Source organism: Aethalodelphis obliquidens, unplaced genomic scaffold (assembly GCF_003676395.1).
Source record: "Aethalodelphis obliquidens isolate GAN/ISIS:26980383/991018 unplaced genomic scaffold, ASM367639v1 scaffold4, whole genome shotgun sequence".
In the NCBI taxonomy this organism is placed as follows: domain Eukaryota; kingdom Metazoa; phylum Chordata; class Mammalia; order Artiodactyla; family Delphinidae; genus Aethalodelphis; species Aethalodelphis obliquidens.
This window is the reverse complement of record NW_020837948.1, coordinates 9,029,155-9,055,645: the sequence shown is the minus strand read 5'-3', so window position 1 is coordinate 9,055,645 and position 26,491 is coordinate 9,029,155. Positions and strand designations below refer to the sequence as shown.

General features: G+C 39.6%; 1 protein-coding gene and 1 pseudogene across 4 annotated transcripts in view; one reads left to right on the top strand and one right to left on the bottom strand.

The window, feature by feature from the left end:
- Positions 1-26,491, top strand: part of LYRM7 (LYR motif containing 7) — a 47,580-nt gene that overhangs the window by 14,576 nt on the left and 6,513 nt on the right. For 3 of the 4 annotated variants that reach the window (XR_003431116.1, XM_027098507.1, XM_027098496.1), the window contains exon 4: positions 845-926. Coding sequence is in view for 3 of the 4 variants with exons in the window: in XM_027098507.1 (XP_026954308.1) it covers positions 845-926 (82 nt within the window). In the remaining variant the exon portion in view is untranslated. Of the gene's footprint in view, positions 1-844; positions 927-3,028; positions 3,144-26,491 lie in introns of those variants that run through there. The other variant, XM_027098512.1, reaches the window with a different exon arrangement.
- On the bottom strand, positions 15,003-16,117 carry LOC113615732 (tubulin polymerization-promoting protein pseudogene; annotated as a pseudogene).

The following is a 26,491-nucleotide window of genomic DNA, read 5'->3' as shown; positions in this document are numbered from 1 at the left end:
AATAATTTTGACTTTACGGGTCCCCTGAAAGAGTCTCAGGGTCCACAGCTTTGAGACTCACTGTTTTAGTTCAGTTCTTCATTTTGCAATGATGAGTTCTGAAACTTAGTGAGTAGGTATTAACCCAAGGCCATACACTTGATGACAGATCCAGAGTTGGGAGTCCAAGTATTCTGTCTCCTGATCCAGTACTCTTTCTAGTGTTCAGAACATCCAACTCTACAGTAAAAGAAAGATTCAGCCCCTCTCAAAAAAACAAAATGCACATTTTAAACACATTGTAAAATATATATTACAACAAAAAATACTCCAATCTGTTTTGGAACAAAATATGGAATGGATAGATAAAAGGTAAAAACATACGCATGTCTGAGCTTTCTGTATGCTTGGAATGGTTACAAAAAGTTAAAGACAAGGGGCTTCCCTGGTGGCATGGTGGTTAAGAATCCGCCTGCCAGTGCAGGGGACACGGGTTCGAGCCCTGGTCCAGGAAGGTCCCACATGCCACGGAACAACTAAGCCCATGCACCACAACTACTGAGCCTGCGCTCTAGAGCCTGCCAGCCACAACTACTGAAGCCTGCACTCCTAGAGCCCGTGCTCCGCAACAAGAGAAGCCACCGCAATGAGAAGCCTGTGCACTTGCCACAACTAGAGAAAGCCTGCGCGCAGCAACGAAGACCCAATGCAGCCAATAAATAAATAAATATATTCTTTAAAAAAAAGAAGTTAAAGGCAAGTATCACCTAAAAAGAATTGTAAACCTTTAGTTTTCAAAAACAGTACATTCATGTGAACCATTGAAAAAACGGAGGATTTAGTCTATTTTTTTTTTTCTTAACAGCTAATAAAAATAGGTTCTGATGTTGAGCTGATACTCAGAACATCTGTTATACAAGGTATTCACACAGACCACAATACGCTGAGTAAGTAATATTAAAGAAAAATGTTGCTTGCAATGTGTTTTAAACTATTGAGCAATTACAGTGCTTTTAATGCTGATTACTAAACTTGATTTTGCCAGACAATGTGGTATATATTGTACACATTTATAAGGCTGTATTTTAAAATGCTGAATTATGAAACTTTGTTTTACCAGACTTTTTTTTCTTTTATATATTTTTTCTTTTTAATCTTAACCACTGGTTATACTGCAAAACTACAGTTACAAAGGCAGTATATGCATACCGCAATTTATTGCACTTCCCAGATAATGCATTTTTCACAAACTGGAGGTTTGTGGCAACCCTGTGTCAAGCAAGTCTATCGGTGCCATTTTTCTAACAGCATTTGCTCACTTGGTGTCTCGGTGTAACATTTTGGTAATTCTTGGAGTATTTCAAACTTTTTCATTATTACTGTATCTGTTATAGTGATCTGTGGTCAGTGGTCTTTGATGTTACTGCTACGACTTGCTGAAGGCTCAGATAATGGTTAGCATATTATAGCAATAAAGTATTTTTAAATTAATATATGTACATTGTTTTTTAGACATAATGCTATTAGACATTTAATAGACTATAGTACAGTGTAAACATAACTCTTATATGCTCTAGGAAACCAAAAATTGGTGTGATTTGCTTTATTGAGATACTTTACTGTAGTGGTCTGGAACCGAACCTGCAATATCTCAGAAGTTTGCCTGTGTGACTGTTTTTATAAAATATATCTGGCATTCTTAATTTTCCTAGTATAATTTGTCACCTACCTAGACTGTGTCTATTTCTTTATCTTTTCTCCTATGATTCTACTATTTTAATTCAGAAGAATTGGGATTATACAAAATGGTAATATAGTTGAGAATCCTCCATTATACCTCCAAACTCCTGGTGGGGCTTCAGCAGACTCTCATTTCACATAATATTTGGTTTTCATTCCCTGAAGTATTTTGGGGGACAGAAACAACAGCAAAGATACAAACAACATACAAACAGAAAAGTACACAATTTATAATAGTATAGTCCAGTGAATTTTCACTAAGTGAAATATCATGTAACCAACATCCACATCAAGTTATATAATGCTACCACTTTCCCAAAAGCACCATCATGCCCTGATGTCCCTCACCGTCAGCCCCTTCCCATAAGTATAACCGCTGTCCGTTTAACACTATCAATTTTAACCTAATATAATAAAGTGTTTGAAACTTTATGTAAATGGAATCATATAGGATTTCTGTTTTGTCTGGCTTCTTTCTCTCAATATTATATTTGTGAGATTCATCTTTATCATTGTGTGTAGCAACATTTCTGTGAATATTGTATGAGTGAAACTGCCATGTCATATGGTATGTGTTTATTCAGCTTTAATAGGTACTGCTAACCAGCTTTCCAAAGTAGTTAGACTAAGTTACACTTGAAGCAGTGGTATCTGAGAACTCCAGTTGATTTATCCTCACCAGCTCTTTGATACTGTGCATCTCTTAATTTTAGAGTTTCTGGTGGTTATGTAATGGTATCACATTGTGATTTGAATTTGCATTTCTCTGGTAATTAATGAAGGACTAGCACTTTTTCAGTTGTTTAATGGCCATTTGGATATTCTGTTTTATGAAGTGGCTGTTCAGGTCTTTTGCCCATTTTTCTAAGAGGTTATCTGCCTTTTTATTATTGATTTGAAGAAATTCTTTGTATGTTCTGAATATAAATCCTTTGTTGGATATATATATATATTATAAGAATCTTCTGCTTTTTGTCTTGCTTTTTCGTTTTGCTGTTTTTATCTTTTGATGAGAAGGTCTTAATTTTAATGTAGTCCAGTTTATCCCTTTTTTCCTTTATGGTTAATATTTTTCTGAGTCTTGTTTAAGAAATCTTTTCCTGTCTCAAGCAAGATCATGAAGAGATTATCCTATGCTTCTTCCAAAAGCTTTATTGTTTGGTCTTTTTCATTTTGTTGTTTATATCAACTAGAGTTGATTTTTTATATGGTATGAGATAGCAGTCAAGATTTATTTTTTTATATCTGAATATTCAGTTGATCCAGCATCATTTATTGAAAAGACCACTCTTTCCCCGCTGCACTGTAGGGCCACCTTTATCATGAAATCAAATAACTGGAAGAGACAAAGAAGGACACTACATAATGATCAAGGGTTCGATCCAAGAAGATATAGCAATTGTAAATATTTATGCACCCAACATAGGAGCACCTCAATACATAAGGCAAATACTGACAGCCATAAAAGGGGAAATCGACAGTAACACATTCATAGTAGGGGACTTTAACACCCCACTTTCACCAATGGACAGATCATCCAAAATGAAAATAAGGAAACACAAGCTTTAAATGATACATTAAACAAGATGGACTTCATTGATATTTATAGGACATTCCATCCAAAAACAACAGAATACACATTTTTCTCAAGTGCTCATGGAACATTCTCCAGGATAGATCATATCTTGGGTCACAAGTCAAGCCTTGGTAAATTTAAGAAAACTGAAATTGTTTCAAGTATCTTTTCTGACCACAGCACTATGAGATTAGATATCAATTACAGGAAAAGATCTGTAAAAAATACAAACACATGGAGGCTAAACAATACACTACTTAATAACGAAGTGATCACTGAAGGAATCAAAGAGGAAATCAAATACCTAGAAACAAATGACGATGGAGGCACGACAATGCAAAACCTATGGGATGAAACACAAGCAGTTCTAAGAGGGAAGTTTATAGCAATACAATCCTACCTTAAGAAACAGGAAACATCTCGAATAAACAACCTAACCTTCCACCTAAAGCAACTAGAGAAAGAAGAACAAAAAAACCCCAAAGTTAGCAGAAGGAAAGAAATCATAAAAATCATATCAGAAATAAATGAAAAAGAAATGAAGGAAACGATAGCAAAGATCAATAAAACTAAAAGCTGGTTCTTTGAGAAGATAAACAAAATTGATAAACCATTAGCCAGACTCATCAAGAAAAAAAGGGAGAAGACTCAAATCAATAGAATTAGAAATGAGAAAGGAGAAGTAACAACTGACACTGCAGAAATACAAAAGATCATGAGAGATTACTACAAGCAACTCTATGCCAATAAAATGGACAACCTGGAAGAAAGGGACAAATTCTTAGAAATGCACAACCTGCCAAGACTGAATCAGGAAGAAATAGAAAATATGAACAGACCAGTCACAAGCACTGAAGTTGAAACTGTGATTAAAAATCTTCCAACAAGCAAAAGCCCAGGACCAGATGGCTTCACAGGCGAATTCTATCAAACATTTAGAGAGGAGCTAACACCTATCCTTCTCAAACTCTTCCAAAATATAGCAGAGGGAGGAACACTCCCAAACTCATTCTACGAGGCCACCATCAATCCTGATACCAAAACCAGACAAGGATGTCACAAAGAAAGAAAACTACAGGCCAATATCACTGATGAACATAGATGCAAATATCCTCAACACAATACTAGCAAACAGAATCCAACAGCACATTAAAAGGTTCATACACCATGATCAAGTGGGGTTTATTCCAGGAATGCAAGGATTCTTGAATATGCGCAAAACAATCAATATAATAAAACATATTAACAAATTGAAGGAGCGAAACCATATGATCATCTCAATAGAGGCAGAGAAAGCTTTCGACAAAATTCAACACCCATTTATGGTAAAAACCCTGCAGAAAGTAGGCATAGAGGGAACTTTCCTCAACATAATAAAGGCCATATATGACAAACCCACAGCCAATATCATCCTCAATGGTGAAAAACTGAAAGTATTTCCACTAAGATCAGGAACAAGACAAGGTTGCCCACTCTCACCACTTATTCAACATAGTTTTGGAAGTTTTAGCCACAGCAATCAGAGAAGAAAAGGAAATAAAAGGAATCCAAATTGGAAAAGAAGAAGTAAAGCTGTCACTGTTTGCAGATGACATGATACTATACATAGAGAATCCTAAAGATGCTACCAGAAAACTACTAGAGTTAATCAATGAATTTGGTAAAGTAGCAGGATACAAAATTAATGCACAGAAATCTCTGGCATTCCTATACACTAATGATGAAAAATCTGAAAGTGAAATCAAGAAAAAACTCCCATTTACCATTGCAACAAAAAGAATAAAATATCTAGGAATAAACCTATCTAAGGAGACAAAAGACCTATATGCAGAAAATTATAAGACACTGATGAAGGAAATTAAAGATGATACAAGTAGATGGAGAGATATACCATGTTCTTGGATTGGAAGAATCAACATTGTGAAAATGACTCTACTATCCAAAGCAATCTACAGATTCAATGCAATCCCTATCAAACTACCAGTGGTATTTTTCACAGAACTAGAACAAAAAATTTCACAATTTGTATGGAAACACAAAAGACCCCGAATAGCCAAAGCAATCTTGAGAATGAAAAATGGAGCTGGAGGAATCAGCTCCCTGACTTCAGACTATACTACAAAGCTACAGTAATCAAGACAGTATGGTACTGGCACAAAAACAGAAAGATAAATCAATGGAACAGGATAGAAAGCCCAGAGATAAACCCACGCACATATGGTCACCTTATCTTTGATAAAGGAGGCAGGAATGTACAGTGGAGAAAGGACAGCCTCTTCAATAAGTGGTGCTGGGAAAACTGGACAGGTACATGTAAAAGTATGAGATTAGAACACTCCCTAACACCATACACAAAAATAGGCTCAAAATGGATTAAAGACCTAAATGTAAGGCCAGAAACTATCAAACTCTTAGAGGAAAACATAGGCAGAACACTCTATGACATAAATCACAGCAAGATCCTTTTTGACCCACCTCCTAGAGAAATGGAAATAAAAACAAAAATAAACAAATGGGTCCTAATGAAACGTCAAAGCTTTTGCACAGCAAAGGAAACCATAAACAAGACCAAAAGACCACCCTCAGAATGGGAGAAAATATTTGCAAATGAAGCAACTGACAAAGGATTAATTTCCAAAATTTATAAGCAGCTCATGCAGCTCAATAAGAAAAAAACAAACAACCCAATCCAAAAATAGGCAGAAGACCTAAATAGACATTTCTCCAAAGAAGATATACAGACTGCCAACAAACACATGAAAGAATGCTCAACTTCATTAATCATTAGAGAAATGCAAATCAAAACTACAATGAGATATCATGTCACACCAGTCGGAATGGCCATCATCAAAAAATCTAGAAACAATAAATGCTGGATAGGGTGTGGAGAAAAGGCAACCCTCTTGCACTGTTGGTGGGAATGTAAATGGATACAGCCACTGTGGAGAACAGTATGGAGGTTCCTTAAAAAACTACAAATAGAACTATCATACGACCCAGCAATCCCACTACTAGGCATATACCCTGAGAAAACCATAATTCAAAAAGAGTCATGTACCAAAATGTTCATTGCAGCTCTATTTACAATAGCCCGGAGATGGAAACAACCTAAGTGTCCATCATCTGTTGAATGGATAAAGAAGATGTGGCACATATATACAATGGAATATTACTCAGCCATAAAAAGAAACGAAATTGAGCTATTTGTAATGAGGTGGATAGACCTAGAGTCTGTCATACAGAGTGAAGTAAGTCAGAAAGAGAAAGACAAATACTGTTTGCTAACACATATATATGGAATTTAAGAAGAAAAAAATGTCATGAAGAACCTAGGGGTAAGAGAGGAATAAAGACACAGACCTGCTAGAGAATGGACTTGAGGATATGGGGAGGGGGAAGGGTAAGCTGACAAAGCGAGAGAGAGGCATGGACATAAAAAAAAAAACAACTTTCTGTTGGGAAAGTAGTCTTTAAAATGGTATAAAAATAATTACATCTAAAGTATAATTAGTATAGCACAGGGCACTCTGCTCAGTTTTATGTGGCAGCCTGGACGGGAGGGAGTCTGGGGGAGAATGGATACATGTATATGTATGGCTGAGTCACTTTGCTGTGCACCTGAAACTTTCACAACATTGTTAATTGGCTATACTCCAATATGAAATAAAAAGTTAAAAAAAATCAAATAACTATATGTGTGCATCTGTTTCTGGACTTTATAATCTCTTCAATTAGTTTGTTTTTCCATCCTTGCATCACAACCCATAATGTCTTGATTACTACAGCCTTACAGTAAATCTTAATATCTAGTAGTATATGTCCTATAAGACTTTTAAATTTATTTTTAGTTCATGAGTATTTATCAGAAATTATCAGATCCAGTTATATTTCTAAGGGCAATAAACATGGTTAATCCTAAATTGAAAATTTGTAGTCATTGTCTTTAATCTTAATAATAATCTTTAGAGCTTCTGTGTACTATAGCCAAAATTTTATATGGGTAATTATAGCAAAATATTATCTTTATTATATGAATAAAAATTTAGGTTATTTCAGATAACTAAATTTGATAGCTACATTTCAGAAGCCTGGTTTTAAATATGATAATATTGGTTTAAATTTCTTTTTTTCTTTTGGTTTTCTGTATAGTTTAATTTTTCCACAAGATTGAAAATTTTGACTCGTACATGATTATTAGTATCTAATGCTATATTGCCTTAATAAAGGCCTCATTCTTTCTGTTAAGTTATATATGGGTCTCTTTTTCCTACTTTATTCCTATGGGTTTAAGATAGAACAAATTTGAGTCTTTAATCTGTTTTAAGAACTTACTTTAAGTAAAATTCCTCCACATATTTTAGCAACGTCTTTACTGACATACAGAAGTGAGAGGAATTAAAATTCTGCTTGCCTAGAAAATAGAGTTATGACTGTGTATCTCTAAAAAAGATCAGATAAAGTCCCAACATGAAAAATAATAGAAACTGAAAATAATGAAATGAAACTTCATCTGCAAAATTAATTACCTGTATGCGTAAATTCTCAATCCATCTCTTTTTTTCTCCCTTCTAAGTAATATCTACAGTGGAAATTAACTACTGAGTAGCAGAAAGAACTCTTTATCCTAAATAATTTCTCTTTTTTTCCTTTTAAAAAAGACTGCTTTCCTTATCCTTGAAGATAATTTCACTATTCTTTATTATAGATATAATAATTTCATCATTTGAGAAAAACTCCTTATTTTTAAAATCTCAAAAATATTGGGAAAACTATTTTCTTTCCAAGCATTCCCTACTTTTTTTGTATTTTTATTTTTTTTGGTATGATCACAGGTACATGAATTTGGATTAATCATAAATTTTAATTCATATCAGTCTCATCATTGGTCCATTCTAGCCTTCCTAGGTTTTCTGTAGAAAAGTGAAAACTAACTATGACTTAGAACAATGAGTTAATTTCAGTATTTTTCTATACTTGCTTTGTCATTGACTATTGACATTTTCAAAGCCCTCTTTCTAATATGGATATTGGTCAACTGGTTTCAATGTTGGCCTTTATGAAACATATATTCTATAGACAGTAACCAAATGTATGGTTATAGATGGTACCAAGAAAACTCAAGACTTTAGGGCTACATATTTACTTAGTTTCTGAGTAGCATTATCCATGTTTTTTTAACTTCCTGTCTGGTATATATGTAAGACAAACAAAATAGGGACATGCTTCTGAACATGTGTGATACATTTTTTTAAAAACAGTATATACCCTTTTCATATGCTCTCATGGTACCTTGTAATCTCCCTTCAGATTATTTACCCAGCTTGCCATTGGGTATTATCTTTGTGATGTGTATATGTGCTTTATTTCTCTCTCTGGTGCTAGATATCAGACTCCCTGAGGCAGGAACTGTCTCACTCATTATTTTATCTATAGTTATTCATGAATATTCGTTAATTGTAGGAAAAAATGCCCTTTCTGATCCAGAGTTTACCTTTATTGTTCCATCATCATTTTTCTCCCTAGTGGTTCAATATACTTTGGACCTTTGGACAGTTGCTTTTCTTCCTTTTCTTATCCTTTTACAAGATTTTATGCAGCACACCATTTAGACAGGATTTAAAGAACACGTAGCATGCTGTTTCTCGTTTTGTTTGTTTTAAATAGATGAATAATCTCATACCATGGATTTGATGTACCACAATGCAACCATTTTAGCATTCATGCCACCTACAAAGGATCTCAAAGTCACCAGAGAGCAATATGATATTGCTGAGAATTAAAACAAACATGGGTGGGATGAATGATGAGCTAGTAAAGAAGGAGGATGATGGATAAACGTTTCTGCCTATGGATGGAAGGAGTTTTTTGCGATATGTGCTTCAAGGTCAGAGGCTTTAAGAAGACATATTTTCTGGCTAATGTGCTTGTGCAGAAAAGCAGAGGATATCTGCATATTTAACAAGGTCCCCAGAATTTGAGCTCTTTGAGATCAGAGGCCTATATCGTGAGTCTTCTCCATATTTCACAGAGTGGATATTGCTGAAGAAAAAAAGGTTAAATATATTCTTTGTCTGCATTGTGTTACCTAAGTGATTGTAAAATAAGGTGTTTTTTTTTTAATTGGAAAATAATAAAGAACAGTACTGAAAGAGAAAAAAAAAGCTCTAGGAAGCTATTCTTTATTTCAGATGTGTTTTTAAACTTCTGTCCTTTGGTTTTTTATATTCGTCTTTGCCCTAAACTATCTTTATAGTTTGTATTCTAAGGTAGGTTAATGTGATTCAACAACCATTTATTCAATACCTGTTGTGCTAGGCACTAAAAATAGAACAGTGGTCAGTCTTTATGGAACTTAGAGCACCGTATTAGAAGATAAACAATAAAGTGTTCAGTCACAGTCCTTTGGCTGCCATATCAGGAGAGGTAGAGGGGCTGTTCAGGTACATAGGCAGAGCTCCAAATCCCAAACTTGGTGGGTCAGGAAGAGGTTCTTAAAGAAAACAATTTTGAGCAACCTAAATGTCCATCAACAGAGGAATGGATAAAGAAGAATGTGATACCTGTATACAATGGAATATTACTCAGCTATAAAAAGGAACAAAATTGGGTCATTTGTAGAGACGTGGATGGACCTAGAGACTGTCATACAGAGTGAAGTAAGTCAGAAAGAGAAAAACAAATATCGCATATTAACGCATATATGTGGAATCTAGAAAAAATGGTATAGATCATCTTATTTGCAAAACAGAAGTAGAGACACAGACATAGAGAACAAATGTATGGACACCAAGGGGGGACGGGGGAGGGTGGGATGAATTGGGAGTTTGGGATTGACATATATACACTATTGATACTATGTATAAAATAGATAACTAATGAGAACCTGCCTTATAGCTCAGGGAACTCTACTCAGTGCTCTGCGGTGACCTAAATGGGAAGGAAATCCAAAAGGAGGTGTATGTATATATATATGTATGTGTGTATATATATACACATATATGTATATATATATACATATATGTGTATATATATATATATAGGTGATTCACTTTGCTGTACAGTAGAAACTAACAACATTGTAAAGCAACTATACTCCAATAAAAAATTAATTATAAAAAAAAGAAAATTTTGTATGCAAGTTGTCTATTTAAACTCATTTGTATTTTTGTGTTTTATATATTTAGAGACTTTTTATAATTGCAGAGTTAAATATTTTAATGTCCTATAAATTATTTATATCCTAAATGCCTCTGTGATTTTCACACTCTTACAAACCATGCCATTGAAAGATTTTTTTTAATTGACAGTTAACATACAACATTGTATTAGTTTTAGGTGTGCAACATAATGGTTATATATAATCATTTCATTATGTATACAACATATATGTGTATATAGTGAAATGATTACCACAGTAAGTTTTTAGTTAATATCCATGACCATATACAGTGACAAATTTTTTTCTTGTGATGAGAACTTTTAAGATTTACTGTTAGCATCTTTCAAATACACAATACAGTATTTTTAACATTTATTTTATTGAAGTAGTTGATTTACAATGTTATGTTAATTTCTGCTGTACAGCAAAGTGATTCAGTTATACATATATACATTCTTTTTCATATTCTTTTCCGTTATGGTTTATTACAGGATATTGAATATAATTCCCTGTGCTATACATTAGGACTTTGTTGTTTATCCATTCTATTTATAGTAGTTTGCATCTGCTAATCCCAAACTCCCAGTCCATCCCTCCCATACCGGCCCTCCCCTTTGGCAACCACAAGTCTGTTCTCTATGTCCGTGAGTCTGTTTCTGTTTCTAGATAAGTTTATTTATGTCATATTTTAGATTCCACATGTAAGTGATATCATATGGTATTTGTCTTTCTATTTCTGACTTCACTTAGTATGATAATCTTTAGATCCATCTATGTTGCTGCAAATGGCATTATTTTATTATTTTTTGTGTTTGAGTAGTATTCCACTGTGTATTTATACCACATCTTCTTTATGCATTCATCTGTTGATGAACATTTAGGTTGCTTCTGTGTCTTGGTTATTGTGAATAGTGTTGCTATAAACATAGGGGTGTATGAATCTTTTCATATTATAGTTTCAAATATATGCCCAGGAGTAGGATTGCTGGATCTTATGGCAACTCTATTTTTAGCTCCCCCCCCCCATCTATATATACATTTATTTCCCTTTCCTGAAAAAAACTTAGTTCAAACTAGTAGCATATGCTCCCTTTCAAATTTGAGTTACGTGCGTTTCCTTTGTTGTTTGGCTTGGTTTGGGGAAGAGAGAGAGTTAACCAAAGCATCTCAAAGTGCCGGGCAACCACCAGCCACACTCTCCACACGCCCAAGCCACGGGACTTCACAGAGCGCTCAGTAGTCAGTCATTGGAGGGAAGCTACTCAGGGTCAGCATTCTAAGGACATTCTAGCCTCGTGGTGACTTCACAGTACAGCTGAATTGTCAACCTGATCGTACGGACAGGGGACTGCAGTGTCCCCACCTGCGTGTACTGTGGGACGGGGTGTGCCAGCTTGTGTGGGAACACTCCCAGAGGAAGGAGCCTTCTGGGTCCTCAGGGGTGGAGGCAGCACCAGCAGCCTCCCCTAAAGGTCCAGGCGGTGACTGCTGTAGGTTTCGTAGGCCATGGCATCTGTGACTTATCTTCTCCCTGCCGCCGGCGTAGCCAGAGAAGCAGCCACAGGCGTTGCGCGGTGCATGGTGGGGCTGTGTGCTGTTAAAACTTGATTCATGACAGCCGGTGGCTGAGCAGGCCCAGGCTTCGGGTGTGTGAGCCTCTGTCCGCTTGGTGCTTCAGAGGGACGCCACGGCCTGCCCTGAGTTCTTAGCCACTGGGGCGTGGACATAGAGCAGCTTAGACAGGAGGCGATGCCGCTGGAGCTCCGCCTGCCTCTTCCTGACTAATTTTCATCAGCCTCAAACCTTAAGACTGAGGATATTCGAGGTGGAAAAATACTCCACTATGGGGAGCTTCCCTGGTGGCACAGTGGTTGAGAATCTGCCTGCTAATGCAGGGGACACGGGTTTGAGCCCTGGTCTGGGAGGATCCTACATGCCGCGGAGCAACTAGGCCCGTGAGCCACAACTACTGAGCCTCGCGTCTGGAACTTGTGCTCCGCAACGAGAGGCCACGGTAGTGAGAGGCCTGCGCACCGTGATGAAGAGTGGCCCCCGCTTGCCACAACTAGAGAAAGCCCTCGCACAGAAACGAAGACCCAACACAGCAAAAATTAATTAATTAATAAACTCCTACCCAACATCTTCTTAAAAAAAAAATACTCCAGTATAAATATAGATCTCTTCCTATAATATTTTAAACTTACGTAATTTGAACTTCAATTTTGGTGAACTGACCACCGTCTAGTTGCTTATCCTAGAGCATTAAGTAGAAATAAATAAGTGCTGTGGTGCGATCAGTGTTCTCAAACGCTTGCTCTGCTGTCCCGGCACTCGGCGCAGTCAGCATGGTTCACCCTGACCACGGGTCCCTGCTTCCTGGTGGGCTTGCTGTGCAGTTTCCTTTGTTCACAGAGAGACATGTAGTTCCTAGTTAACCGCAGTTAGTAGAAGCGAATGGGTATTGCATAGAACATGTAGCAAAGATGCACACTTGCCTGTGTGTCCACAGTGTCCAGAGCCTGAGGGAGGCATGTGTGTCTGTGCAGAGCTTGGAGCCCGAGCGATGTGCTGTGTTGGGGCTACACACAGATGCCGTGATAGAGCCGATGGGGAGGGGGCCACCGCTTCCTCCTGCCCTGAGCGGGAGATGTGCTTCCAGAGCTACACTTTGGGAAAGAAGCCTCAGGCGGGTTGGGGACACCTGAGACCCACCTGGACACCTCGGCCTCAGCAGTTTGGGAGCCCGCAAGTGTGGGGCTGAGGCAGGGATGGCCACGGGGGCAGCTGTGTGCAGTTGACTTTCCTTAACCCAAGGAGGAGGTGCTGCTGTAACCATCGGGAAGATGGTTTCCTGCAGCGGGTGGTGTCAGCCCTGCAGGCCGGCCCCGGGGTGGGGGCAGCGTGAGGAAGCGTCCCAGGATGCCACTGGCGTGGTTTCTTCCGCTCAGACCACCTCCCGTGTGCTCCCGGGCAGGCCAGCCCCTGACCAGCTGGGAGGGCTGGACTCCAGGGTCCTGCTGTGGGACGGCTCAGGGGGGGCGCCGGGCTGTCAGGCAGGCAGAGACCCGCAGCGAATGGGTAGAGCATGGGTCTGGGGAGGAGTCCTGTCCCGAGTCCACGGAGAGGAACCGGCTGACCCTGGAACACGGGCTTTCCCATCTGTGATGAACTTAGTGCTCAGAAACACTCTGCACGTTCAGAGTTCTCTGCAGACGTGATTCCCCAGGTGACTCTTGCCTCTGGAGGGAGGAGAGGAGCCTAGGGTGGGGGTCGGTGTCCTGCCTGCTTTCCCCCAGCCCTCGGGCCTCAGTTTCCTGGTGGTGGATTGGGGGCCTGGCCGGGCAGGTTCGGATCCCCAAGTTTTAGAAACTTTCTAGACGGCAGCGATTCACATCCTCGCAGTGACCCCGGACCTGTGCTCCATCACTTCTTGGATGACAGTGTGGTGAGGTGCCAGGACCTCAGGACGAAGCTGCCTGCAGAGGCCACTGCCATCCCAGGGGGAGCCCCGTGCGAGTGGCCGTGTCGGCTGGGAGCGCTGGCCTGAGCCCCTCTGTGTGGGTGGGCGGGGTCTCCCAGGTCCAGCTGTGACCAACGTACCTGCCATGGCAGTGCTGTGGCACTCACGGCCACCTGTGCCGTGGGCCAGGCCATGTGTCCATGGAGGGGTGCCCCTAACTGGCCTGCTGCCCTGGACACAGGACAGATAGCGGCAGGGCAGTTGGATTCCTGGGAAGCATTCCCCAGGGGCTGCCATGGGCTTCCCCCAGGACCAAAACCAGGACCACAGGGCCCAGAGCATTACCCGCCAGGCTGTGGCCATGTCCATGCAAAGGGACACATTGCCAAGGGCCCACTGTGACAGCAGGAGGCCCCACCTCTGGCCTCTCAGAGAAACCAAACCCTGCAGATGCTGCCGGCCTCTGGCCCTCCCCTGGCCTGGCCCTGCCCTGCGGTTTCTGCACTCCAGGGCAGGGAGGACGGGGAAGGCTGCTCACGGAGGTTCCAGAGAGGCCAGAGGAACCACAGCGGCCGGAGGAGCAAGGAGAGAGCCACCCGCAGCCTCTAGTCCAGGGCCCGGCCCCTGGGGGTCTTCCCCGCTCAGGGCCGGGAGACAGGGGCCATTGGGAGGGAGTCACAGAGACGGAATATTCTGAGTCTTCCCTGAGCCATTCTGAGAATAAACATGCATCACTGTTTCCTGTTTCTTCTCAGAGAAGCGAAATGAATTGCCCTTAGTTTCCATTTTGAAATCTTGTGACATCACACTTCAAGTCACTTTGAGCGACAGAGGAGGCTTCTTCCTTTGCACTGCAGCCCTCAGCTCGGCGCCCGCCATCAGCGCAGACCTGGTTGTCGGTTTGTGTGCCTGAGCGCGTGTGGGTGCATGCGTGTGCGTGCGTGGGTGCGTGCGTAGCTACGTGTGTGCGTGTGCGTGTGTTGTGGGTGCTTAGCGAGTGTGTGCGTAGGTGCATGCGTGGGTGAATGTATGTGCATGCATGTGTGCGTGGGTGTGCAAGCGTGCACGGTGTGCCCTGCCTCCCATACCTGCGTGGTGCTCTCTGGGCACTGCGGCGCCCTGTCCAGGGCTCCGTCTGCTTTATCGGTGCTGCTGGTTGGTGCCTTGGCGCTTGCGGGTCAGCACCCCCAGACAGCGTCTACCCACCAGCTCCTTTAAAACACCCCCTTTGCTGCAAACCAGTGGCCGGTGTGGTCTGGCCCTGGGAGACACTTTGGAAAGGGTCATCTGCCCACTTCCTGGCAGGGACGAGGCAGTTGTGTTAGGAAAGGTGAGTCGGGACCAAAGCTGGGGTCGAGGGGAGTGTGGGTCCGCCGGGGAGGGAGGCCTGGTGCCTCCGCGGCTGTCCAGCCCTGGGTCAGAGTTCTGCCTGCAAGCACAGGAATATAACGAAGTGTGAGGCGGCGGGGGGGACCGGGCGACAGGAGAAGGCCCCACCGGCTTCTTGTTCCCCTGCACCTTCTGGTCGTAGGTGCCCGCGTGCTTGTAGCCCGGCACATAGCCTGACTCGTCCACCAGGTCCACGTGGCCCGCCCTGCCCTTGCGCCTTCTGGACGGGTCGAAGCACTCCTTGTGGAGCCCGTGAACTTGGTGGTGTCCGTGAGCCGCAACACGGTGAGTGAGGAGATGGCTTTCGTCACCCCCGAAATGATGGGGGCCTTGCCCTCAGTGAGCCTGTGCACCTCTTGGGTGGCCTCCTCACGGCTCTTGTCTTTGAATCTCTTCTTGGCCAGCTCCTCCAGAGCTTCCTTGAACTGCTCAAATGTGATGGTCCTGCAGGACTTGCCCTTGATCTTGCTGAAGATGATGTCCATGTCGGTGACGGTCATGTTCCTGCCATCGATCACCTGGCAGTCCCTGCACAGCTTGGACCAGTTCTTGCCATGCATCTCCTTACAGGTGGCTCTGGTGTACCAGTGCACCGTAAACCTCCTCCAGGGCGCTGGGCTCCGGGCCGTGGTGGCTCCCCCTTCGTTGGCGTCCTCCAACTCTAGTGACAGCCTCTTGGCTGCCTTGTCCTTCGTGGGGTCCCCTGGGGACTTGGGGGGCGTCTTGTTGGCAGGCTTGGGGGGCTTGGGCTTGCTGTCAGCCATGCTCAGAGATGCGGCAGCTGCAGCAGGTGCCTCTGCGACTCGCAGGCGAACGACCCAGTCTATTTTTAGTTTTTTGAGGCACCTTCATACTGTTTTCTGTAGTGGCTGCACCAATTTACATTCCTACCAACAAGTAGGAGGGTTCTCTTTTTTCCACACCCTCTCCAGCATTTGTTATTTGTAAATTTTTTCCTGATGGCCCTTCTGACTGGTGTGAGGTGGTACCTCACTGTAGTTTTGATTTGCATTTCTCTAATGATTAGTGATGTTGAGCAGATTTTCATGTGCCTATTGGTCATCTGTATGTCTTTGGAGAAATGTCTATTTAGATCTTTTGCCCGTTTTTCAATTGGGTTTGTTTTAATTGTTGAGTTTTGTGAACTGTTGGTATATTTTGGAAATTAAGCCCTTGTCAGTCATATCATTTGCAGATATTTTCTCCCAGTCTGTAGGTTGTCTTTTCATTTTGTTTATGGTTTACTTTGCTGTACAAAAGCTTGTAACTTTGATTAGGTCCCATTTGTTTATTTTTGCTTTTATTTCTATTGCCTTAGGAGACTGACCTAAGAAAACATTGATACGATCTATGTCAGAGAATGCTTTGCCTCTCTTCTCTTCTAGGAGTTTTATGGTGTCATGTCTTATGTCTAAGTCTTTAAGGCATTTGAAGTTTATTTTTTGTGTGTGGTGTGAGGGTGTGTTCTAACCTCATTATTTTACATGCACCTGTCCAACTTTCCCAGCACCACTTGCTAAAGAGACTGTTTTCCATTATATATTCTTGCTTCTTTTGTCAAAGATTTGACCATAGGTATATGGATTTATTTCTGGGCTCTCTATTCTGTTCCATTGATCCATGTTTGTTTTTGTGCCAATACCACACTGTTTTGATTACTGTAGCTTTGTAGTGTACAATACAGTATTTTTAACTATAGTTACCATGCTGTACATTGCATCACCAGAGCTTATCTGTCTTATAACTCGAAGTTTATACTTTTTGACCAGCCTCACCTGTTTCACACACACACCCTGATCCTACCTTTGACAACCACAGATCTTTTCTCTGTGTCTGTGTGTTCCATTTTTGGTGGTTGTTGTGTGCTGTTTTTCTTTTATGCCAATACCATACTGTTTTGATTGTTATAGATTTGTAGTATAGTTTGAAATGAGGAAGTGTGATATTGTCAGCCTTGTTCTTTCTCAAGATTGTTTTGGCTATTCAGGGTCTTTCATGTTACAAATTTTAGGATTGTTTGTTCTGTTTATGTGAAAAATGGCATTGAAATGTTGATAAGAATTGCATTGAGAGCTTCTCTGGTGGTGCAGTGGTTGAGAGTCCGCCTGCCGATGCAGGGGACACGGGTTTGTGACCTGGTCTGGGAAGATCCCACATGCCGCGGAGCGGCTGGGCCCGTGAGCCATGGCCGCTGAGCCTGTGCTCCACAACGGGAGAGGCCACAACAGTGAGAGGCCCGCGTAACTCAAAAAAAAAAAAAAAAAAAAATTGCATTGAATGTGTAGATTGCCTTTGGTAGTATGGACATTTTAATGATAATATTAATTCTTCCAATCCATGAGGACACAATATCTTTCCATTTATTTGTGTTTTCAGTTTCTTTCATCAGTGTCTTATAGTTTTCAGGGTACCAGTCTCTCCCTCCTTGGTTAAATATATTCCTAGATATTTTATTCATTTGTATGCAATTGTTAATAGGGTTTTTTTCTTAATTGCTCTTTCTGATGTTTATTCCATTCATTATTAGTGTATAGAAATGCAACAGATTTTTTTGTATTGCTTTTGTATCCTACAACTTTACCAAATTTGTTTATTAGTTCTAACAGTTTCTTGGTGGATTCTTTAGGATTTTCTTTATGTAATGTCATGTCATGTTCAAACAGTGACAGTTTTACTTCTTTCCAATTTGGATGCCTGTATTTCTTTTTCTTGCCTGGTTGCTCTGGCTAGGACTTGCAAAATTGTGTTGAATGAAAGTAGTGGGTAGGCATCCTTGTCTTGTTCCTGATCTTAGAGGGAAAGCTTTCAGGTTTTCACCATTGAGTATGATGTTAGCTGTAGGCTTCTCATATATGGTCTTCATTATGTTGAGGTATATTCCCTCTGTACTCACTTTGTTGAGAGGTTTTTGTCATAAACAGATGTTGAATTTTGTCAAATGCTTTTTTTGGCATTTATTACATGATCATATGATTTTTATCCTTCATTTTATTGATGTGGTGTATCACGTTTATTTGCTGATATTGAAAAATCCTTGCATCTCTGGAATAAATGCCACTTGATCATGGTATATGATCCTTTTAATGTATTGTTGAATTCAGTTTGCTGTCATTTTGTTGAGGGTTTTTGCATCTATGTTCAACTGGGACATTGGCCTGTAATTTTCTTAATAGTGTGCTTGTTTGGTTTTAGTATTAGGCTAATGCTGGACTCATAAAATGAGTTTGGACATGTACCTTCCTCTTCTGTTCTTTTATTTATTTTTTTAAATCTTGACCTAAATTTTGATTTGTGGCCATAATTGAGTTAAAACATGTTTATTTTAAGAAATTAATTTTTAAATGATACATTTAATATGACCATAAGAGAGAAGCTTTTTCAGGGGCCTAAAATACAGGAAATAAATCACGATCTTAGTGTGGTTCCTTGTTGAGATCTGACAACTTCCTAAACTAATGTTGTTTTGGTACTTTGATATCTAATATAGAGAGCAAGGTTAGGAATTTTATAATCAATAAAATAATCACAGTGAAAAATAGTATACTGCATGTAAATATAACTGTAATATGTTTGGCCTAATTAAAGTATTAGCAATTAATGAATATAGAAAAATTCAATTGTAGGATGCCTTTTGATTTCAAAGATTGCATAATAAGATAAATTGTGTGAAGGGATAGAGTAATGAATATCTGACAGTTTTTCTGGTTATTTACCACTTTTTGAATGTCCTTGTCTTACTTCAGGAATTTCCATCTCTATGAGTTCTAAATTCTCAGGATAGGATCTAGAATATTCATTTCCTCAGTTTCCTTTGCACCTCAGGCACATGCATTTAACATAGGTGCAGCACACTACCTGTACTGTATTCGGAAGTGAGCTTGAGAAAAGAGGCTTGGCACAGAACTCTTTTTGCTGGCAGGAGTTAGCATCAGTGGTTGCGGAGTCAAGTTACTGATCCAGAAGTGTCATTGATGTGGTAGCAGGAACAGATGTAGTAAAGTTGAGTTTCTGGCAACATCCAAAGTATAGCATGTTGTGCTCCATGAGGGTAGAAATAGTGGTAGTTATTTCTAGTGCTCCATAGGCAGCAGCAGTTTTTGTCATCAGGCCAGTTCTATGGTATGTCTTTGGACATTGTTCCTGGAAGGTTAGACTCAAGCCTGCCTGATTCTTAAGCCTTCACAGTAATTCCTTGAGTTAGACCAATAAACTGTTAATGAATACCTTTTCTGCCTCATTAGCCAGAGTCAGCTTCTGTTACTTATAACTAAGAACAACAGAAGTTGTTGCCAGAAGTGAGATACTGAAAATTACACAACCTAAAATGTGAAATTAGTTGAGTGGAAGACAGGGATAGAGGGGAGTGTTGTTAACATGGACCTGACCATTATAGGCCTTAAGCTGGTGGCCCTTGTTATGTAGTAGTGAATGTAAGGTTAGTGCAACTTACTGTTTTTTGGGAGTACAGCTACAGCAATAAGGGATATAATCAGAATGTCAGTGTGTGCTTGTTATTTCTTCCTGCTTTCAGCAAAATATTGAAAAAGAGGATTAATGCAGGTTGCGCTAGTCAGTCTTCAAAGCAAAGATGGAAAGAAGTACTACTCTGCGAAGGGACACTTCTTGCTACAACCTGGAATCTGATTGAGGGTCCTATAATTTAGAGCCTTGCAGGCCTAAAAATGCCAGTTGCTTCTATCCACTAAAACTAAAGCCAATACAAGCAGGGGGTCTTTTAGCTCTAATATAAGATCAGTGCCCCAAGCTTTCTCATTTGCCAGACAAAGGTCAGATATATGATGCATTTACTCACTGGAGCCTATAGTTTTTCATTGTGTTAAGAAGTGTCCATTAAGCTAAGAGTTAAGGAGATGGGACAGCATAGAGACCATAACCAGAGAATGAAAATCTTCATGCTTAGTAACTGTGTCAACATGTTTGCCTGTGGCTACTTGCACATGAAAATGACTGGAAAAAAATAGATTGGAAGTTATAAGGTTTTTGAATAAATTGTATTGCCAAGAAACCCCAAGTTTGGTTAGCTCTCTTTCACTCTTAAGGCCATCCCTGGGTCCCTTAACTCACATCAACAGGAAGTGGGTTATGAAAGCTTCAGAGCCTCAAAGAAGGGCATTTTTTGTAATATCTCCATCTGGATCCCCCAGAGGACAGACCAGAAGCCTTGAAGGACAGTGGACAATAGAGGGTCTTTGGGTCTCCCAGAAAACAGGATTAGGTGTTGCCAGTTTGGCTGACTAGAGTTTATTGCTCTGCCAAAAGCAAGGAGCTTTTGCTTCTCTGTCCAGAAGGATTTAGGATTTAGGATTTGCTGTGGAGCAGTAACTGCCATGTGTTTTCCATTCCAGGTTTTTATTGCTGTATCCTGTTTATTCTTTACTATGGTCCAGTAGGTATCTACCATGTGAGCCACAGCTGGACCTAATGGAAAGGCTAGCACATCAGCTAGAGATCCTTGATTTGAACATGGATGAGATCTTAGGAGTCAAGTAGTAAACGGATGTAGTATTCTATATATCGGAAGAAGGGTGCATATTCATGTTGTGTAGCTAAAAGGGTGAATGGGTTGTTGCCTCTCAATATCCTTTCTGTCTCACTAACTGAAAAATTGTGTTCAGAGTACGGTGTGACAGGGGACGAAAAAAAGTGATATCTCAGACCATGTGATACCTTTCTGGTCAGTGTAAGCAGCTGTCTACTGAATGTTGCTTCCAGTAAAGCTATTGTTTTCCTGTTAAAAGGCAGAGGCCGAGCTAGCACTCTCTTTTTCGCCCTTTTCCCCTCTTCCTGCCTGGAATGCAGATGTGATGTGACAGCTGCAGTGAAGACAGAAACCATACATGAAGAGGAGCAGAACAGGGAAAAAAAGAAGAGCCTGGGTCCTTGGTGGTACTAAGGACCTGCAGTAGCCTAGGGTTGCCTTAATCTATATTTCTTGATATGTGAGAAAGTTAAATCTCTTACTTAAACCACTATTTGTTGGACTTTTGGTTAATCTGTCTTTTCCACTAGCTTGTGAACTGTTTGAAGCTGAGGAGACTTTTTTTTTTAATTGAGGTATAGTTGACATATAACACTATATTAGTTTCAAGTATACAACATAATGATTATATATATATATATATATATGTATATATATATATATATATATCTCCTTTTAATTTGTTGTTGGATTCTGTTTGCCAGTATTTTGTTGAGGATTTTTGTGTCTATATTCATCAGTGATACTGGTTGGTAATTTTCTTTTTTTTGTAGTATCTTTGTCTGGTTTTGGTGTCAGAGTGTTGGTAGCCTCATAGAATGAGTTTGGGAGTGTTCCTTCCTCTGCAATTTTTTGGAGGAGTTTGAGAAGGATGGGTGTTAGCTCTTCTCTAAATGTTTGATAGAATTCACCTGTGAAACCATCTGGTCCTGGACTTTTGTTTGCTGGAAGATTTTTAATCACAGTTTCAATTTCATTACTTGTGATTGGTCTGTTTATATTTCTTCCTGGTTCAGTCTTGGAAGGTTATATACCTTCCGAAGAATTTGTCCATTTCTTCCAGGTTGTTCATTTTATTGGCATAGCGTTGCTTGTAGTAGTCTCTTAGGATGCTTTGTATTTCTGTGGTATCTGTTGTAACTTCTCCTTTTTCATTTCTAATTTTATTGATTTGAGTCTTCTCCCTCTTTTTCTTGATGAGTCTGGCTAATGGTTTATCAATTTTGCTTATCTTCTCAGAACCAGTTTTTAGTTTTATGATCTTTGCTATTGTTTTTTTTTGTTTCTATTTCATTTATTTCTGCTCTTATCTTTATGATTTCTTTCCTTCTACTAACTGTGGGTTTTGTTTGTTTTCTTTCTCTAGTTCCTTTAGGTGTAAGGTTAGATTGTTTATTTGAGATTTTTCTTGTTTCTTGAAGTAGGCTTGTGTAGCTATAAACTTCCCTCTTAGAACTGCTTTTGCTGCATCCCATAGGTCTTGAATCATTGTGTTTTCGTTGTCATTTGTCTCTAGATATTTTTTGATTTTCTCTTTGATTTCTTCAATGATCTCTTGGTTATTTAGTAATGTATTGTTTAGCCTCCATGTGTTTGTGTTTTTAACATTTTTTTCCCTGTAATTGATTTCTGATCTCATAGTGTTGTGGTCAGAAAAGATGCTTGATATGATTTCAATTTTCTTAAATTTACTGAGGCTTAATTTGTGACCCAAGATGTGATCTATCCTGGAGAATGTTCCATGTGCACTTGAGAAGAAAGTGTAATCTGTTTTTGGTTGGAATGTCCTATAAATATCAAATCTATCTGGTCTATTGTGTCATTTAAAGCTTGTGTTTCCTTACTAATTTTCTGTTTGGATGATCTGTCCATTGGTGTAACTGAGGTGTTAAAGTCCCCCACTATTACTGTGTTACTGTTTCCACTTTTATAACTGTTAGCAGTTGCCTTATGTATTGAGGTGCTCCTGTGTTGAGTGCATATATATTTATAATGGTTATATCTTCTTGGATTGTTCCCTTGATCACTATATAGTGTCCTTCCTTGTCTCTTATAACATTCTTTATTTTAAAGTCTATTTTATCTGATATGAGTATTGCTACTTCAGCTTTCTTTTGATTTCCATTTGCATGGAATATCTTTTTCCATCCCCTCACTTTCAGTTTGTATGTGTCCCTAGGTGTGAAGTGGGTTTCTTGTAGAAAGCATATATATGGGTCTTATTTTTGTATCCGTTCAGCGAGCCTGTGTCTTTTGGTTGGAGCATTTAATCCATTCACATTTAAGGTAATTATCAATATGTATGTTCCTATTACTATTTTCTTAATTGTTATGGGTTTGTTTTCGTCGGTCCTTTTCTTCTTTTGTGTTTCCCACTTAGAGTAGTTCCTTTAGCATTTGTTGTAGAGCTGGCTTGGTGGTGCCGAATTCTCTTAGCTTTTGCTTGTCTGTAAAGCTTTTGATTTCTCCATCGAATCTGAATGAGATCCTTGCTGGGTAGAGTAGTTTTGGTTGTAGGTTCTTCCTTTTCATCACTAAATATATCGTGCCACTCCCTTCTGGCTTGTAGAGTTTCTGCTGAGAAATCAACTGTTAACCTTATGGGAGTTCCCTTGTATGTTATTTGTCATTTTTCCCTTGTTGCTTTTGATAATTTTTCTTTGTCTTTAATTTTTGTCAATTTGATTACTATGTGTCTTGGCGTGTTTGTTTCTCCTTGGGTTTATGCTGCCTGGGACTCTCTGTGCTTCCTGGACTTGGGTGGCTGTTTCCTTTCCCATGTTAGGGGAGTTTTCGACTACAGTCTCTTCAAATATTTTCTCAGGTCCTTTCTCTCTCTCTTCTCCTTCTGGGACCCCTATAATGTGAATGTTGTTGCGTTTAACGTTGTCCCAGAGGTCTCTTAGGCTGTCTTCATTTCTTTTCATTCTTTTTTCTTTATTCTGTTCCGTGGCAGTGAATTCCACCATTCTGTCTTCCAGATCACTCATCTGTTCTTTTGCCTCAGTTATTCTGCTGTTGATTTCTTCCAGTGTATTTTTCGTTTCATTTATTGTATTGTTCATCTCTGTTTGTTTGTTCTTTAATTCTTCTACATGTTTGTTCTTTAATTCTTCTACGTCTGTTAAACATTTCTCGCATCTTCTCGATATTTGCCTCCATTCTTTTTCTGAGGTCCTGGATCATCTTCACTATCATTATTCTGAATTTCTTTTCTAGAAGGTTTCCTATCTCCACTTTCATTTAGTTCTTTTTCTGGGGTTTTATCTTGTTCCTTCATCTGGTACATAGCCCTCTGCCTTTTCATCTTTCTGTGAATGTGGTTTTTGTTCCACAGGCTGCAGGATTGTAGTTGCTCTTGCTTCTGCTGTCTGTCCTCTGTATTTATATATACTTTGAAATGATCACCACAGTAAGTCTAGTTAATCTGTCCCCATACATAGTTACAAAAATTTTTTTGGGGGGGGATGAGTACTTTTAAGATTCTATTAGCAACTTTCAAGTATGCAGTACAGTATTATTAACTAAAGTCACTGTGCTGTACTTAAGAGACTATTATATATTTATTTCTGTATCTTCATTTTGTGATGTAATGTCTAGCAAAAAATAAGCACATGTATGTTTGATAAGTGAAACAATTTACTGCCATTGTTAATAAGTTAAAACCTAAATTATAATTTGCTGTCTGGTGAAACCTCCAAAGATTTGGTAACAGCAAGTGAGATATAAAAAATGGTTAAATAATACTTATTTAACTGGTTTTCATTTCAGTAAGCCAGATTTACCATGTGGCTCATAAGAGCATTATCTTTAGTCAGATCACTTATTTTTTTGTGAGAATTTCAGTTTTCCTTTTGAATTCATTTTAGTAATATCTCTAAAATATTTTTTAATGATTCAGATTTACAGAAAAGGTGCAAGAAAAGTTGAAGAATATGTGAATTTCCTTTATCCAGATTCTACAAATGCTAACATTTTACCACATTTGCTTTATCATCTCTCCCTCATTTTTTTCTTGAACTTTCTGAAGCTAAATACAGGCATAATGTACTGTTTCCCCCACATGAGCATTTTTCAGATCATAACAGCCCACTTGGGTTTAGATCTGGAGAAATACTTCAGTGTGTATTTCTTAAGAATACTACATTGTGTATTTCCTAAATTTGTAAAGACGTTCTCTTATATGACAACAGTATAATTATCAAAATCAGTATATTAACATTGATTCAGTTCTGTTATTCAAATTTTCCATTTGACCTAAGAGTGCCCTTTATAGTAGAAGAAAAAAAATGGATTGGATCTCTGGTCTAGGGTCCAACTGAAGGTCACACAGATCGCATTCAATCATCATGTTTGTGTGTGTGTGTGTGTGTGTGTGTGTGTATGTTTCCAGCATCGTGATTTAATTAAGGGAGCATATTCATTGTAGAGAATATATTGATGATTGTAAATGTGACTCCTCATTACAGCCTTAAAATTTTTGAAACACCAAAGCACAAAGATGTCAAGTATATATCCAAACTACAGGTACAAAACAAGGGCTTCCCTGGTGGCGCAGCGGCTGAGAGTCCGCCTGCCGATGCAGGGGACACGGGTTTGTGCCCCGGTCCGGGAAGATCCCACATGCCGCAGAGTGGCTGGGCCTATGAGCCATGGCCGCTGAGCCTGCGTGTCCGGAGCCTGTGCTCCGCAACGGGAGAGGCCACAACAGTGAGAGGCCCGCGTACTGCAAAACAAAACAAAACAAAAACAAAACAAGTACATGTATTTTCCACACTCCAAAATTGAGTACACACTGTACTGTCATAGGGAAGGGGGTTACCAATGATGACCTGACAATAAAGTACTCAAGATTGATATACCAAAATAAAATATAAAATAGGAGTTTATAAAAACAAGTTTGACAGTAGCAGAGAGGACCCTTTTCATTTCTGAGCAAAAATGCATTTCATTATACATACTCTCTCCTAAAATGAATAAATCAGTTACTTGAGAATGTTCTATTTATTTCTTCCATTATACAACAACATTCTCCGTGTCTTTTGAAAAAAAAATATTGTGCGGGAACTGTGGGATAAGCATGCATGTGAATGGAACAGCACAATTACAGTGGTTCTTACAACTCACTTCTAGATAAGAAGAAAGTGTTATTCATTAGTGTGGCCCCATCTTAGCCAATATTCAGTTTGGAAAGACACTGGGTTAAGATCAGAATGAACTGAAATTCCAAGTTCTACAATTGATGATTATATATGCCATTGTATTAGTGAGGCTTCTTTTTTTTCTTTTTATTGAAGTATAGTTCATCTACAATGTTGTGTTAGTTTCTACTGTACAGAAAAGTGAATTGGCCACACATACACATATATCCACTCTTCTCTACATTCCCCTCCCATACATGTCATTATAGAGTATTGAGAAGAGCTCCCCGAGCTACACAGCAGGTCCCTATGAGCATCTGCCATTACATGTAGTAGTATGTATATGTTTTTAGTCTTCCTTAATCTGGAGCAGCTCCTTAGTCTTTCTTTGTCTTTCATGACCTTGTTCTTTTTTTTTTTTTCTGCGGTACGCGGGCCTCTCACTGCTGTGGCCTCTCCCGTTGCAGAGCACAGGCTCCGGACTCGCAGCCTCAGCGGCCATGGCTCACGGGCCCAGCCGCTCCGCGGCATGCGGGATCCTCCCGGA